Here is a 16,582-nt window from a genome sequence, read left to right as displayed (position 1 = left end):
TTCCCTGGTGGTGCAGTGGTTAAGAATCCACCTGCCAATGCAGGGGACACAGGTTCCCACATGCCGTGGAGTAACTAAGCCCGTGCGCCACAACTACTGAGCCTGCCCACATAGAGCCCGTGCTCCCCAACAAGAGAAGCCACCGCAATAAGGAAGCCTGCACACCGCAATGAAGAGTAGCCCCGGCTCGCCGCAACTGGAGAAAGCCCACACGCAGCAACAAAGACCCAATGCAGAAATTAATTAATTAATTAATTAATTAATTAATTAATACTTTAAAAATCCTGTAGTGATCTCTCTTGATTTCCTCTGGGGCCCCACAAAATCTTCAGGATCAGGCTCTTATTGGGCAAAAGTGTCACTTCTCACAGTCCTCAGCCCCTTTCCACCCACTGAACGTGCTAAAATACTTAGAGTTCACATATATCATCCCTTTTTCTGGTCTTTCCCTTTTCTGGGCCTTTGCTGTAACTTTGTGGTAGATTGGAAAGTGTTCTCAATTCTTTACTTTCTCCGTTTATTAAAGTCATACATCCATACCCTTTATTATGTGACTGTACTGGAGGTTGAATAGTGTCTCCCAACTTCATGTCCACCCAGAACTTGTGAATGTGACCTTATTTGAAAACAGGGCCTTTGCAGATATCAAGTTAAGATGATGTTATACTGGATTAGGGTGGACCTTAATCCAAAGACTCATGTCCTTCTAAGAAGAGGAAAAAAAAAACCTTTTCTTGGCCACACCACGCGGCATGCAGGACCTTAGTTCCCTGACCAGGGATCGAACCCGTGCCCCCTCCACTGGAAGTGCAGAGTCTTAACCACTGGACCGCCAGGGAAGTCCTGAAATTTTTTTTTATGATAACTTTTTTTTAATTTTTATTTTTATGGAAGTATAGTTAATTTACAATGCTATGTTAGTTTTTGGTGTACAGCAAGGTGATTCAGTTATGCATATATATATTCTTTTTCATATCCTTTTCCATTATAGGTTATTACAAGATATTGAATATAGTTCCCTGTGCTATACAGTAGGACCTTGTTGTTTATCTATTTTATATATAGGAGTTTGTATCTGCTAATCCCAAACTCCTAATTTATCCCTCCCCCACCTTTTCCATTTGGTAACCATAAGTTTGTTTTCTATGTCTGTGAGTCTGTTTCTGTTTTGTAAATAAGTTTACTTGGATCACATTTTAGATTCCACACATATATGATACCATATGATACTTGTCTAAGAAGAGGGAAATTTAGACACAGAGATACAGAGGAGCCATAGAGGGAAGACCACGTGATGACAGAGGCAGAGATTGGAGTGATACTTCTACAAGACAAGAAACACTGAGGTTGGTGGGCAACTACCAGAAGCTAGGAGAGAAGGATAGAATACATTCTCATTCGGAGCCTCTGGAAGGAATCAACCCTGCTGACACCCTAAAGTTGGACTTCCAGTCTCCTGAACTGTGAGACAATGGATTTCTGTTGTTTTAAGCCACCCAGTTTGTGGTACTTTGTTACTGCAGCCTTAGGAATCAAATACAGGGTCTTTCCCAAACTTCCCATCAGAGCAGGTGGAGTAAATTTCCCTGCCCCATAAAGCTGGGCTTGGCCTTGTGACGTGCTTTGGTCAATGGCATTTTAGCAGACGTGATGTGAGCAGAGGTCAAATATTCTTGTTCAGTTTGGCATCTGTCAAGAAAAGCACACACTCCAGGAGCTGCTGGTCCCAGAATTGGACATGTGGTGAGGCCTGAGCCACCAGCCTAGAGCCAAGCCCTGCAGATCTCATCCTTGAAGAAGAGCCAACCCACAGACCCTGGAGCGGTCCACTACATGCTTGTTATTATCAGCCACTGAGTTTTTAACCCTAAGTCCCTAGTGCCTGGCATGGTGCTTAAAGTAGTTGCTTTGTAAAGGCTTCTTAGTGCTAAATGACTTTGAAGATGCCTTACAAAAAAAGTTCACACGTGAATTCACAACGTTGCATCACCTTTTGCAGCCACTGCAGGCCCCCTCTGCTCCCACCCTTCATCTGCTTCTTTACCTCACCTCATCCAATGTCAATCTTGATCGAAGAAAGTCACCCTGGCTTCTTTCCAGTTCTTTACCACTTGTACAACTGTTCCTACTCCGGGCCTTTGCACATGCTGTTCCCTGGCCTAGATTGCACTTCCCACCTGTTTCACTTGGCAAACTCCTATTCATCCTTCAGGTCTCAGCTACCTCAGAGGGAAATTCCTTGGCTCCCCCAAACATGACAAATGTTCCTGTTTCTCAATCTCTTTGCGCACCATACTTTTCCTTAGTTGTACCTATCTTAACTGCAATTAAATAATTATTAATAAAAATTTAGAGGCCCGGGGCTTCCCTGGTGGCACAGTGGTTGAGAGTCCGCCTGCCGATGCAGGGGACACGGGTTCGTGCCCCGGTCCAGGAGGATCCCACATGCTGTGGAGTGGCTGGGCCCGTGGGCCATGGTCGCTGAGCCTGCACGTCTGGAGCCTGTGCTCCGCAACGGGAGAGGCCACAACAGACAGAGGCCCGCGTACCGCAAAAAAAAAAAAAAAAAAATTTAGATACCTGTCTCTTTTGTTAGACTGTATACATTAAATGTATTTTAAATATATTAAATATTTATATATTTAATCAAATACGTATATATTAATGCTTATATATTTAAATACATATATATTAAATATTGCATATTAAACTTTTTTTACATTTTTTAAATGACTTTCTCATATTTTTTATTTATTTGTTTTTTGGCCACGCCGTGGGCACCATGCAGCATGTGGGATCCTAGTACCCTGACCAGAGATCGAACCTGCACCCCCTGCAGTGGGAGTTCAGAGTCTTAACCACTGCACCACCGGGGAAGTCCTTATATTAAATTCTTAATGCCACTGAACTATATACTTAAAATGTTTAAAATGGTACATTTTGTTATATATAATTTACCACAATAAAACAATTCTTAAAAAAAAGTATATACTTTGCTTAGCAAATACGACCACATCATTTGCCATTATTAGCATATTGATTATCTGAAAGGTAAGTGAATAAGCAGCAAAATTAGGATTCAAATCCAAGTCCATTGGATCCCCAAAGCTATAACTTTAACCTCTACACCATTTTCAATTGACCTGCACTCAATGAATATTTTTTGAATTATTCCACACCCTCTTTTCCCAAAGAAATTCCCATTTTATACTTGTACAATCTATGGGGAAATTCAGAACATGGTTGCCTTTCCTTACATGTATTTTCCACTTTGACACTGTTTTTATTTTGAATTATATACATGGAGGGTAGCACTGGGGTCTGTTCAACACTTAGAGCTTCTAGGGGACTTCCCTGGCTTCTAGGGGACTTCCCTGGCGGTTCAATGCCAGGGGCGTGGGTTGGATCCCTCGTCTGGGAACTAAGATCCCACAAGCCTCAAGGTGTGGCCAAAAAGCAAACAAACCAACCACTTAGAGCTTCTAAAGGTGAGAATCAGGCCTTGGAATGGAGCAGGAGCCCTCCCCAAACCCTTGTAACCAGAGCTTGACAGGTGGTGTAGGCTAAATAATAGTCCCAAAGTATGTCCCTGTCCTAATCCCTCAAATTTGTGGATATTATCAATACTTTATATGGCAAAAGGTACTTAGCAGATGTGATTAAGACCTGATAAAAATATATTTGGTCTTTGTCCTGGGTTCCTGACACAGAGCTCCTAAAGCCCATGAAATTTTCCTGAGTGATGGGAGCGTCTTTTGTTATTCATAAGGAGCTCTTTTTAAAAATTTATTTATTCATTTTTGGCTGCATTGGGTCTGTTGCCGCAAGAGGGCTTTCTCTAGTTGCGGTGAGCGGGGGCTTCTCTTTGTTGTGCTGCTTGGGCTTCTCATTGCAGTGGCTTCTCGTGGAGCATGGGTCTAGGCATGTGGGCTTCAGCAGTTGTGGCACGTGGACTCAGTAGTTGTGGCTCTTGGGCTCTAGAGCGCAGACTCAGTAGTTGTGACGCACGGGCTTAGTTGCTCCGCAGCATGTGGGATCTTCCCAGACCAAGGCTCGAACCCGTGTCCCCTACACTGGCAGGCGGATTCTTAACCACTGCACCACAGGGAAGCCCCAGGAGCTCTTTTTGATCACACCTGAGTTTATGTTAGTGAGGTGACTTAGGGTTGGGACCCCTAGCTGGCCACCAGAAAGACCAAGGGATTAGAAGCTTGGAAATTTCAGCCCTACCCAGACTTAAGGAAAAGTGGGTAAGGGGTGGTAGTGCTGGTGATTAAGCTCCATAAATACTTGAACAAGATTTGATGAGCTTTTTGGTTGGTGAACACATCAAGAGGTGCTGGCAGGGTAGTGCACCCAGAGAGGGTATGGTGCTCCAGACATCACCCTTACCTTGCCCTATTTCTCTCTTCCATTTGGCTGTTCCTGAGTTGTATCCTTTATAGCAAACTGGTGAATGAATATAAGTAAAGTGTTTCTCCGAGTCCTGTGAGCCATTATAGCCAATTATCAAACCTGAGGAGGGAGTCGTGGGAACCCTCCATTTGTAGCCAAGTCAGACAGAAGTGTGGGTAACCTGGGGACCCAGTACTTGTGACTGGCATCTGATGTGAGAGGCAGTCTTGTGGGACTGAGCCCTTAACTTGTGGGGTCCATGCTAACTCCGGGTAGGTAGCATCGGAATTGAATTGTAGGACATTCAGTTGGTAGCTGCAGAGAACTGGAGAACTGCTTGGTGTGGAAAACCCATACATTTTGGTGTCAGAAGTATTTGAGTGGAAAACTGATCTTCACAGTAAGATACCCTGAATTATCCAGTTGGGATATAATCACAATGGTCTTTATAAGAGAGATCTAGGATCAGAGGAAGGTGATGTGAAGACAGAAGTATTTGCACTGGTGTACCTAGGAGGAAGGGATCGCAAGTCAAGGGGTATGGGTGGCCACTCACTACCAACAGCTTGACATTAGCCCACTGAAACTGATTTTGGACTTCTGACCTCCAGAACTGTAAGAGAATATATCTGTGATGCTTTAAGCCATAGACTTTGTGGTAATTTGTTACAGCAGCAACAGGAAAACTAAACAAGAGGTATTTGGATGCTAAGGAGGTAGGATCTCAGGCACGAGGTTCCCAGCCTTGTCCGCGACAAGCAGTCCTGCCCTAAGCATTGCACAAGATGCACCAGAGCTGTAGGAAGCAGGTGGACTGGAAAGGAGGACATCTCAAAAGTAGAGATACGGATTCCACCTCTGGAACCTTGTTAAGGGACTAGTGCAGTGGTTCTAAGTATGATCTGGGAATCCTTAGCATCCCTGAGATTCTTAAAATGAACGCATGAAGTGAAATCCATTAATCATGCTGCTACTAAGACACTGTCTTTTCACTTGCATTCTCTCATGAGTGTAGAATAGTTTCCAGGGGCTGCAGGACATAATACGTGATAATGCAACAGACTGAACGTAGAAGCACATATGAGAAGCCAGCTGTCTTCTATTAAGCCAGACATTAAGCAATTTGCAAAAATGTAAAACAATGCCATTCTTCTCATTTTTGTTTTGGAAAATGTTTTTCACAAAAATATTGCATTAACATTGAATGGTTTGTTGTCATTTAAAAACAAATCTTTTAATAATTATTTGGTCTTGATATGGTAAGTATCAATAGACATAACCCACATAAATAAAAACCTTTCATATCTTTAATAATTTAAGACTGTAAAGGGCTCCTGAGACCAAAAAAATTGAGAACCACTGCTTAATGTACAGAAAGATTTCTTGTGGCCATTTTTACAATCTACCATATATATATAATTTTTTTTATCAAAATGAGATACTATGTACTTTTTTTACATGACTTTTTTTTGTATATTTGTGATTATTTATTCAAGGTTCCTAGAAGTGGAGTCTTGTTACATATTATGAAGTTGCTGTCTTGAATATTCTGCCCATCTGTATTCCACAAGCAGTGTATGAATGTTCATTTCAACAAATCTTCAACAACATGTAGTGTTAAAATATATTTTGCTAATCTTAATAGGTAAAAACAGTATCTCATTTTAAATGTACATTTCTTTACTAGGGAGACTAGATCTTTTTTCGTAAATACTAGTAATATATGTCTTCTTTTGTGAATTGCCTTTTTGTCTATCAAGATTTTAGTCTTTTTCTTACCAATCTGAATTTTTAACAATTTATATTTTGTGGGTATCAATCTTGTCGTTTTCTTTTTTTGTGGGGGGGGCGGGGCTGTGCCACACAGCTTGTGGGATCTTAGTTTCCTGACCAGGGATCGAACCTGTGCCCCTTGCAGTGGAAGCTCGGCGTCTTAACAGCTGGACCCCAGAGAAGTCCCTTCACAACAGTTCTTATGCAGCTACTTCACTCTTTGTAACACTACATCATACTCCAACGTATGGATGTAAACTACTGATCCCCTACAGATGGAACCTTTGGTGCTGCAATAAACATGCTTGCATATACCTAAGAACTGGTGTGATCTGCAGGAAAAACAGAAACCTTATTTTTCAACACCCTGAAGGTAGCTCTAGCCCTAATCTCAGAGACACTGATAAATCACAATACCTTTTCTTTATCATAACAAATACATCTGTCAAGCGGACCAGATGCTTGCATTGGCCTGACCAATGTTTCCTTGCTCCTGGATAACCTACTTGACCAGTCAAATTATCATTACGGGGCTTCCCTGGTGGCACAGCGGTTGAGAGTCCGCCTGCCGATGCAGGGGACACAGCTTCGTGTCCCAGTCTGGGAAGATCCCACATGCCGTGGAGCGGCTGGGCCCGTGAGCCATGGCCGCTGGGCCTGCGCGCCTGGAGCCTGTGCTCCGCAACGGGAGAGGCCACAGCAGTGAGAGGCCCGCGTACCGCAAAATAAAATATATATATTATCATTACTATTTAGTAGGGGCCAGTTACATGGTGGGAAGGGCAGTTCAACATCAGGGTGTGCCAAAGCTCTGAAGCAGGCAAAACAGCCCAATTTGAGGAACTAAAAGAAACTTAGTATGTTGAGGGGCAGAGTAAAAATGAGTCGACTGGAGAAATGGGCCAATCAGAGGACTCGTGGCCATAATTTTGGAGCCAAACCTTAGAGTGATAAGGAGCCACTTAAAGGGCTTTAGTCAGAAGTGATGTTGGAATTTGTTTCAAAAAATGCATCAGAACTTATCACTATATACCTGTCAGTACAAACTTACTGGAACCGTTAGAATTAACAAAGACAATCATGGGAATGTCATATACAGCACAATGACTATTGTTAATAACACTTTATTGTATATTTAAAAGTCATTAAGAATAGATCTTAAAAGTTCTAAAAGTTCTCATCACAAGAAAAAAAATTTTATACCTACGTATGGTGATGGGTGTCAACTAGACTTATTGTGATCATTTTGCAATATATACAAATAACAAATTATGCTGTACACCTAAAACTAATTTGTCAATTATACTTCAATTAAAAAAAAAAAGCACCTGAAAATAGCCAGTGCTGAGAAGGAAGTGGAATAATTGGAACTGTTACACATTGCTGGTGAGATACAAAATGGGTTTGAAACTTTCTTACAAAGTTAAACTACACAACCCAGCCAATCCTACTTCTAATTATTCTAACCCAAGAGAAATGAAAACATATGTCCACACAAAACCCTGTATGTGAATGTTAATAGTGGCTTTATTCATAATCTCCAATAATTATAAACAAGCCAAGTATCTTTCAATGGGTATTATTTTGGAATAAACAGTGACACACTGATACAATAGAATGCTGACTGACAGAAGAACTACTGAACCATTAATGTGAACAAATGTCACAGATATTATGCCACAAATCATATTACATGATGTTCTGGAAAAGACAAAACTAGAAAAACAAAAATTTTATCAGTGGTTACTAGGAGTGGAAACTGACTTTTGGAAGGAACTTTGGTGGTGCTTCCCGAACTGCATAGACGCCATAGCACTGCACACACAAAAAATCAATTTTACCAAATGTAAATTATCAATAAAACCAACTTTAAAAGCCCATCAGTGATTTTTCACCTATCTATTGCCAAAAACCCATGTCTAATGAAACATCATTTTAGGGAGCCTGTAGGGTAACGGGCACTCTTACACGAGTATAAATTGGTACAACCTCCATGGAGGGCAGTTTGGCACCACCTACCAAAACTGCCTAAATCCTGACTCAGCAAAAAGCTACTTCTTACCTGATGCATGGTCATCTGCACGCACACCGCAAATTACTCACTACATCGCACTCCGTTACCCAGCACTTTCTGAAAGTTTGCTTTAACCGAGAAAGAACTTCATTTGTGTCTTTGTTAACTGGAAAAAAAATCAAGATTTTCACTTTTATGAAAAAAGGCAAAGGGGGAAAACAGCGGTTTTGTTTTGCAGAGAGCCACTAGAGACGGCAGCATGTCTGGGCAGTGGGAGTGGCACCGCCAAGCTCCTTCCCTGCAACTACACTCTGGCATCTCAGCATCCAGAGCCATCACTTTGAATTGTGAGCATCTGTGTTTTATCCCATTTTATGCCTGTTAGCAAGATGTGTCATAAGGTAATTTCTTCACTTTATGCCATTTTGGCCTACAAAAGGTTTCAGAAGCATACTCTACTTTTGGATAGCAGGGGAAACCTGTATAATTACAAAGGATGGAAACCCTAATATCCATAGAATGCAATACTACACTATGCAGCAGTAAAGATGGGACACTTCCTATGGAATAATCGAATTCATTTGTTATCTATATAACAGCATGTACTGCACATGGGGTTTTTGGTTAAAAACGCGGAAAAGTAAATAATTATACTAATTTGTTGTGTATGCTTTAAGAAACTAGATACACAAGAAACTAATAGTAATGTCTATGGAGAGGGGCTGAATTGGGCAGAAATGGTTGTTAAGTCATGGGAAGGGAGGAAAGTTTGTGGCCTGAGAGCCCATAGTTGTTTCTTATCTATGTACAGTTAGTACTGTTCATAGTGATGGCTGGGGAAATGCCACTACTTTGTATTGGTAGGTGCCGGGTGAAAAAGCTGAGAAGACACTTAGGAAGCTAAGGATGTTGATCCAAAGAGGGGATTCCACTGCAGCTGATAGCACTCCCCTCCAATCCCACTCCTCTTAGTAGAGGCTAACATCCCATCAAGTTGGCTGAGTCATACCACACCTTCAGGCAGATTAAAAAAAGAAAAAAGACACAAAGGAAATGGACCCAATTATTTAATTAGGTTCTTTGTAAGAAGTTTAGAACACTACTTTGTGAGGATAAATTCCGTTTGTAAGAGCGAACACAGAGCGGAGGTAGCCTTGGAGCTGAGGAACAGCTTTGATTCTTCGCAGAATTTGTGAGTCCACAGCTTTCTGATCAACCTTCCGCTGCTCTGTAATCTCATATTTCTAAAGAAAAAGAAAAATCATTAGAAAAAAAATGGGTACAAGTACCAAACTCCACATTAACTAAGAAATCCTACGTCACAAGTACTCAATCCCAGGAATATTTAGAAGGCAATTTTTAAAAATTATTAATTTACTTTTATTTTTGGTTGTGTTAGGTCTTCATTGCTGCACACAGGCCTTCTCTAGTTGTGGCGAGCGGGGGCTATCTTCGTTGTGGTGCGCGGGCTTCTCATTGTGGTGGCTTCTCTTGTTGCAGAACACGGGCTTAGCTGCTCCGTGGCATGTGGGATCTTCCTGGACCAGGGCTCGAATCCGTGTCCCTTGCATTGGCAGGTGGATTCTTAACCACTGCGCCACAAGGGAAGTCCCTAGAAGTCAATTTTGATAATTCCTTCCTTGGAGGGCTGTGAAATACAACCTATTTTTTACTTTTTATTTTATTTTTTTTTTACAAACTATTTTTAATATAATAATAGCAACTCTTGGGCTTCTTCGAGCCCTGGTCAGGGAAGATCCCACATGCCGTGGAGCAACTAAGGCCATGCGCCACAACTACTGAGCCTGCGCTCCAGAGCCCATGCTCCGCAACAAGAAAAGCCACCACAATGAGAATCCCACGCACCACAACAAAGAGTAGCCCCCGCTCGGCACAACCAGAGAAAAGCCCATGCACAGCAACGACGACCCAATGCAGCCAAAAATAAAATAATTTTAAAAATACTAATAATAGCAACTCTTATCCTTTTGTCTACTTTAATACCCAAAGGATAAATGATCATAAATTCCCAACAGAACAGTAGTTCATGGAGTTTCACTAAAACCTCAAGATTCTGAGTTGAGCTCCTAGCTGCCATTAAGAACTACTGAATTTAGCAGAATCTGGAAAAATATTATTTCCCAGATAGTCCTCATTATTTACAGCTTTTCTTCTTCCAACAATTGTTAACCTTGTTTATTTTCACTCCCAAGTAGGAGAGCCAGAGCTATGAGAGGCAAAGACAGAAACAGCTTACCTCTCTCTCTGTGTCGAAGATCTCACCTTCCTGGTGCCTGGGCTTACGCAGTTTCTTCTTCTTGAAGTAAGCATCCGTGAGATGTTCTGGGATTTTCACACCACTGATATCAATTTTGGTGGAAGTGGCAATGACAAATTTCTGGTGTGTTCTCCGCAGAGGAACTCGATTGAGGGACAAAGGCCCTAAGAGGGGAAAATACAGTGAGGGGAAAGGGGATGCAAAGATTCAAGAACTGACTGGATTTGAAGAAACCTGTTGAAGTTCTAACTTTTCTCTGGATCCAAAGAAATTCCAAACTGCTTTCTACTGTCGGCATCAAGGCTTTTTTCAAGATCTCAGTTTGTCCAAGGTTCCCCCCACCCTCAAATTTTAAAGTTACCCAGATTAGGAGACAGCATAGTCACTTATACAGGTTGGTCAAAAATCACTGGTCCTTGAGGCCAAATTTAAACTGAGCACTGTTTTTTGGAGTAAACAGTTCACTTTCCCCCTATCCAGGAACTCCCTCCTGGTGCCAAGTGGCAGGCCAATTACAAGTCTTATGAAGGATGCATTCCTAGGAGTTAGTAGCCAACCATTCTGCATTTTAGGTGGCAGTTATACCTGGTGATATGTTGCCGCGCAAACTTTAAATACCTGCTTCCTCAGAACTCCCATGTACATAAAGCAATGAAATAGGGCACAGAATCTCATGACACTGAAACTTCTATTTAGGTGGGAGCAAAACGTATACTTCAAGCATTTAAAAACACACGCTTCAGGACTTCCCTGGTGGTCCAGTGGGTAAGACTCTGCGCTCCCAATGCAGGAGGCCCGGGTTCGTACCCTGGTCGGGGAACTAGATCCCACAAGCATGCCACAACTAATGATCCCACATGCCACAATGAAGATCCCACATACCACAACTAAGACCAGGCACACCCAAAATAAATATTAAAAAAAATTTTTTTAAAAATAAAAACACAACCGTCAAAAGAGTAAATCCTAAGAGTTTTCATCAGAAGGAAAAAAGTTTTTTCTTTTATCTAAATGCGAAGATGGATATTGAACCTATTGCGGTAATTATTTCACAATATATGTAAATCAAACCATCACATTGTACACCTTAAACTCGCAAGAGTGATGCATATAAATTATTTCTCAGGCTTCCCTGGTGGTGCAGTGGTTGAGAGTCCGCCTGCCGATGCAGGGGACACGGGTTCGTGCCCTGGTCTGGGAAGATCCCACATGCTGTGGAGCAGCTAGGCCCGTGAGCCATGGCTGCTGAGCCTGCGCGTCTGGAGCCTGTGCTCCGCAACGGGAGAGGCCACAACAGGGAGAGGCCCGCGTACCGCAAAAAAAAAAAAAAAAATTATTTCTCAGTAAAACTGAAGGTGGGGAGACCTGCAAATTTCAGAGTATATTAAATCCAAGGATTTTCTTACCGGTCACAAGTAGCAAGCCACTGCTCAGCTGCTTCAGGAAAATGACCCTCTGCAGATTAAAAAGAAATGCTAGATGGTTCCACAAATTAGAAACTGACTTCTGAATTAATCAAATCACAGGTCCCTAAATTTGGTAAAAAAGGAAATTTCTACATATGCATATGTGCAGCAGTTCTGGAAGTAACTTACCAAACTAATAACAGGGGTGACTCTAGGATACGAGCAGTCCTTTTGTGTGCTTGATTTTTAATGAGCAGCCACTACTTTTAACATTAAAAAAAAACTAATACCCTTTAAGTCAGTAATTCTATCCCTGCAAATCCATCCTAAGAAGTTAACTCAAATACATCAACATTTTCGGGTACAGGGACATCTGAATCACTTGTAACAAGTAGTATTACCAACGACAGGAACTGGTAATAAGTTATCGTCTATTATTGACTAAACACGTTATGATAGTGACTCGGTTGTTGGTTTTGTTATGGATCACTCTCACCTCTCCCATAGAACCTCTTGCTACTAACTGCAGTTAACACAGGTAAACAAACCCTATCCAGAGCGCAAACTTATTAGGATCAAGTACTTCAGGTACCTCAAGTGTCATGCTCTGCTCACCTTGCCTCTGTGGCGCCCAGTGAGGATAATCAGAATGGTTCCAGGAGTGATGCTGGCGCGCAGTTTTCTCACATGCTTACTGAAGGGTTTTTTGCCGTGACTCAACAGCTTTCGAGGCACATCCTCAGTAGGATAATACCTAGGCTGGAGAGAGCCCATAGGTCCAACTTATTTAAATAAACTAATCAAGTCAGTAGAGCTGGTTGTGAGGTCAGTGAAACCTTCACTACAATCCTGTAGTTACTTGAAACACTTTATTCACACTACTGTATTTTCACTTCTAATATTTTAAAGGTAGAAAAGATCAACGCTGCTTCAATAGCTTTACATGCAAAACATAGGGTGGAATCCATTTAACTGAAGGAGCTGCATTCAAGCAAAGAGGGAAAGCATCAAGCAAGTTACCTTTGTAAATTTGGAATAAACCAAACTTTAGAGATTACATGGCAAGCTATCATTATACACTGTTGTGTAGCAGTGATTCTCAAGCTTTTCTGGGGTCCCTGACCCTCTGGGGTCCCTACTTCTCCAGAAACACACGCCTGGCACAATTTTGTATGTTATGAAAAAAGGCATGGCTTGTTTTCCAGCTCAAATTAAGTGTGTTCATATGCTTCACATTAACATGCATCACTTCCATCTCATCCACAAAGAATAAACTGTATAAAACCATAGACATTAGTTTAGATCAGGACTGCCAGTTCATTTACTGTAAAAATAAGACCCCACACAGGGCTTCCCTGGTGGCACAGTGGTTAAGAATCCGCCTGCCAATGCAGGGGACACGGGTTCGAGCCCTGGTCTGGGAAGATCCCACATGCCGCGGAGCAACTAAGCCCGAGCACCCCAACTATTGAGTCTGCGCTCTAGAGCCCGCGAGCCACAACTACTGAAGCCCCCACACCTCGAGCCTGTGCTCCAAAGAAGTCCCCGTACTGAGAAGCCCGTGCACCGCAACGAAGACCCAATGCAACCAAAAATAAATAAATAAATTTTAAGAAAAGACCCCACACAAAGACTCTTTCGCTTATGACAAGTAACTCAAGATAATCTATTTCTAACTGTATCATTTTAGTGGACGGTCTTCCTTTTACCACAAACATTAATACCTAATAGAAAAATCAGCTCACAAAACCCGTGACAAGAAGAAATCAAAGCGCCATTTTCCCTCTGGTGCAGTAATATTCAACTGTGAAGAGTGTAATAAATCTGGAATAGTCCCATAATGGAAATCACAGAGCAAACGCGGGGTCTTGTGCATGGTAAAGAGAGGCCAAGAAACACCCACTCTAGTGGACAAATGTTCTACAGGCCTGGCCGCATCCTAGGCTCCACGCATGGTAAGTCTCACAACAACCCTGTGAGTCAAAACTATTCACATTTTACAAGAAACAAAAGCACAGAAAAGTAACTCTACTTAAGAACGGTAAATAATAAGGCAAAGTTGCAAACCCAGAACTCTCCTCCATTAATAATCCTCTGGTAAACATACACTTCTAAAACCTAAGCACACACACAAAAATCCTCACAGGAGGGCTTCCCTGGTGGCACAGGGGTTAAGAATCGCCTGCTGGGCCTCCCTGGTGGCGCAGTGGTTAAGAGTCCGCCTGCCGATGCAGGGGATACGGGTTCGTGCCCCGGTCTGGGAGGATCCCATATGCCGCGGAGCGGCTGGGCCCGTGAGCCATGGCCGCTGGGCCCGCGCATCCGGAGCCTGTGCTCCGCAACGGGAGAGGACACAACAGTGAGAGGCCCGCATACCGCAAAAAAAAAAAAAAAAAAAAAAAAAAAAAAAAAAAAAAAGAATCGCCTGCTAATGCAGGGGACAAGGGTTTGAGCCCTGGCCGGGGAAGATCCCACATGCCACGGAGCAACTAAGCCCGTGCGGCACAACTACTGAGCCTGCGCTCTACAGCTCAAGAGCCACAACTACTGAAGCCCGTGTGCCTAGAGCCCGTGCTCCACACCAAGCCACCGCAATGAGAAGCCCGCGCACCACCACAACGAAGAGCAGCCCCCACTCACCGCAACTAGAGAAAGCCTGAGCGCAGCAACCAAGACCGAACGCAGGCCAAAAAAAAAAAAAAAAAAAAAATCCTCACAGGATTCAAGCTTCAACTAAACACCCAAATTACAATCTCCGCCAAATCTTACCATTTTGCGAAGTTTAACCACCCGGGTACCACCATTCTTGTCACCACCAACTGGTTTTGTGACCGTAGCAAGAACCTTCACCTTCTTCTTCTTTTCAACCTAGTAGGACACAAATGCGTCAAAAAGTCAGAGGCAGACAAACATTTTAATGTTAAGACATAATGCTCAGGGCTTCCCCTCATCCCTTACCTTGGATTTAGCTGCTGAATACTTCCTCTTGTACAAGGCCTTTCTGGAATACATAGCCGATCGGGAATATCTGCCAATTCCTCTGACCAGGACAGGGTTTCGGCTGCAGTGGGGCTTCCCCTTCTTAACCTGCTTCACCTTTTTAACCTTGCCACCAGCATCAGCCTTCTTGGCTTCAGGTTTTTTCTCCTTAGTATCTGGCTTCTCAGCCTTTTCACCCGCCATCTACCAATACATATATTTTTAAAAAGGCATTTCACCAATTATCTTATAGCTATACATCGACAGGCCTCCCAGACTGCAAGTCCTCATCCTCGTCCTCCATCCTTTTTACATCCCTCCCACTGTAAGATACAGGCCTTCCTCCAAATCGCCACACATCTGCAACAACATCCATAAATGGTTAACTTTTGGGCTGTCTCCCCAATACAGTATAACCTTCTTGACGATTTGAATATATCTCACAACTATTATTTGTTTGCTACATATATTTAGAGGTCAAAAGTCCCTATTCCATTATTTCTATTTTACGAATTAGAAATCCTAGACTTAGCTTTAACAATCTCCACAGCCAGGAAGCAGCGAGGCTGTAACTTGAAACCGTCTGCTTTCAGGACTTTTGCTCTTATCAGACTGTCTCACTCAAGAAATTCCGTTTAGGAGGCGAAGACACACACACACAAATGGGCCAAACCCAGGCCAAACTGAAAAAAAGCGAAGCCCAGCAGGCGACTTCCGGCCGCGGACGTGGGGAGCCGGGAAAAGTTGCATTTGTCCTCAGTCTCAATCCACAACGTGGCGGAGACAAGTTCGGCGTCGTCTTTTGGAACCCAGGTCCGGAATTCAGAGGGCGCGCCGCCGCCCTTGTCCCTGCTGCCCCACTGGCCCACTACGGATCCCTGGAGGGGCCCTGTTTCCCCAGCCCGGGAGGGTGGCGAGCAACCGGAGCCCCGGAGCCTCTGCAGCATTCCACCTTACACTGTTCGTGCCCCACAGCACCCTCTTCGTGCCCCACCGTAAACCCAAGCGAGAGAAATGAAGCGTCTGGGAGGCCTCTCAAATGGCCCTGAGCGTGTCCGACCCCTGCAGTTGTCGACTTGATACCCTCCTGGTTAGGATGGCGAAAGATTGGGATCCTGAAATCGAGTCTTGCAGAGAGGCCACACCATTCTTACCTTGCAAGATGGGGAAAAGAACTAAGGCCTCCGCTTCCGGTCTATAAGCAATCACGGGAGGTGTCGAGTCTCACTTCCTTCCGGGTCAGGGGCATCATGGGAAATGTAGTTTTTCCTCGTTCGTACTGTATACAGAGCGAATTTTCTCAATAGGAGGCGAAAGCGGAGAACTTTTTTCTGAAAATGCTTCATTTTATAGACCAATAGAATTCTCAAAGTACTTTTGGGAACCGGCATAAAGTTGAAACTTTTTATATTTGCTTATCTGTGCTATAAAACAGGAAAAAAGCTAGAATTTAAAATGAATAAAATATATTCCTGGGCTTCCCTGGTGGCGCAGTGGTTGAGAGTCCGCCTGCCGATGCAGGAGACACGGGTTCGTGCCCCGGTCCGGGAAGATCCCACGCCGCGGAGCGGATAGGCCCGTGAGCCATGGCCGCTGAGCCTGCGCGTCCGGAGCCTGTGCTCCGCAACGGGAGAGGCCACAACAGTGAGAGGCCTGCGTACCGCAAAAAAAAAAAAAAAAAAAAATTCCTGTTCTGAAGAACACACATTCAAGGGAAAAGCAAACAGGTAAATTAAT

The 16,582-nt window shown here is 43.2% G+C and overlaps 1 protein-coding gene across 1 annotated transcript; it reads right to left on the bottom strand.

Annotated features, from left to right (window-relative positions):
• Positions 1 to 9,232: 9,232 nt before the first annotated feature.
• On the bottom strand, positions 9,233 to 16,020 carry RPL6 (ribosomal protein L6). Its single transcript, XM_060118634.1, has 7 exons — positions 16,000 to 16,020; positions 14,825 to 15,049; positions 14,636 to 14,734; positions 12,482 to 12,625; positions 11,867 to 11,915; positions 10,440 to 10,624; positions 9,233 to 9,426 (listed from the first exon to the last, which is right to left on the bottom strand). The coding sequence occupies exons 2-7, from the start codon at positions 15,047 to 15,049 to the stop codon at positions 9,274 to 9,276; spliced, it is 855 nt and encodes a 284-aa protein (XP_059974617.1). The 5' UTR covers positions 16,000 to 16,020; the 3' UTR covers positions 9,233 to 9,273.
• Positions 16,021 to 16,582: the final 562 nt, after the last annotated feature.

Source organism: Mesoplodon densirostris, chromosome 15, assembly GCF_025265405.1.
Source record: "Mesoplodon densirostris isolate mMesDen1 chromosome 15, mMesDen1 primary haplotype, whole genome shotgun sequence".
Lineage (NCBI taxonomy): Eukaryota > Metazoa > Chordata > Mammalia > Artiodactyla > Ziphiidae > Mesoplodon > Mesoplodon densirostris.
Note: the sequence above shows the minus strand (reverse complement) of the source record. Positions and strands in the feature narration are given on the sequence as shown.

Coding starts and splice junctions, on each gene's coding strand:
- RPL6 (XM_060118634.1), bottom strand. CDS start 15,049: ATGGCGGGTGAAAAGGCTGAGAAGCCAGATACTAAGGAGAAAAAACCT. Junction 14,735..14,824: donor ATTCAGCAGCTAAATCCAAG/GTAAGGGATGAG, acceptor GTGTCCTACTAG/GTTGAAAAGAAGAAGAAGGT. Junction 12,626..14,635: donor TGGTTAAACTTCGCAAAATG/GTAAGATTTGGC, acceptor GGCTCTCTCCAG/CCTAGGTATTATCCTACTGA.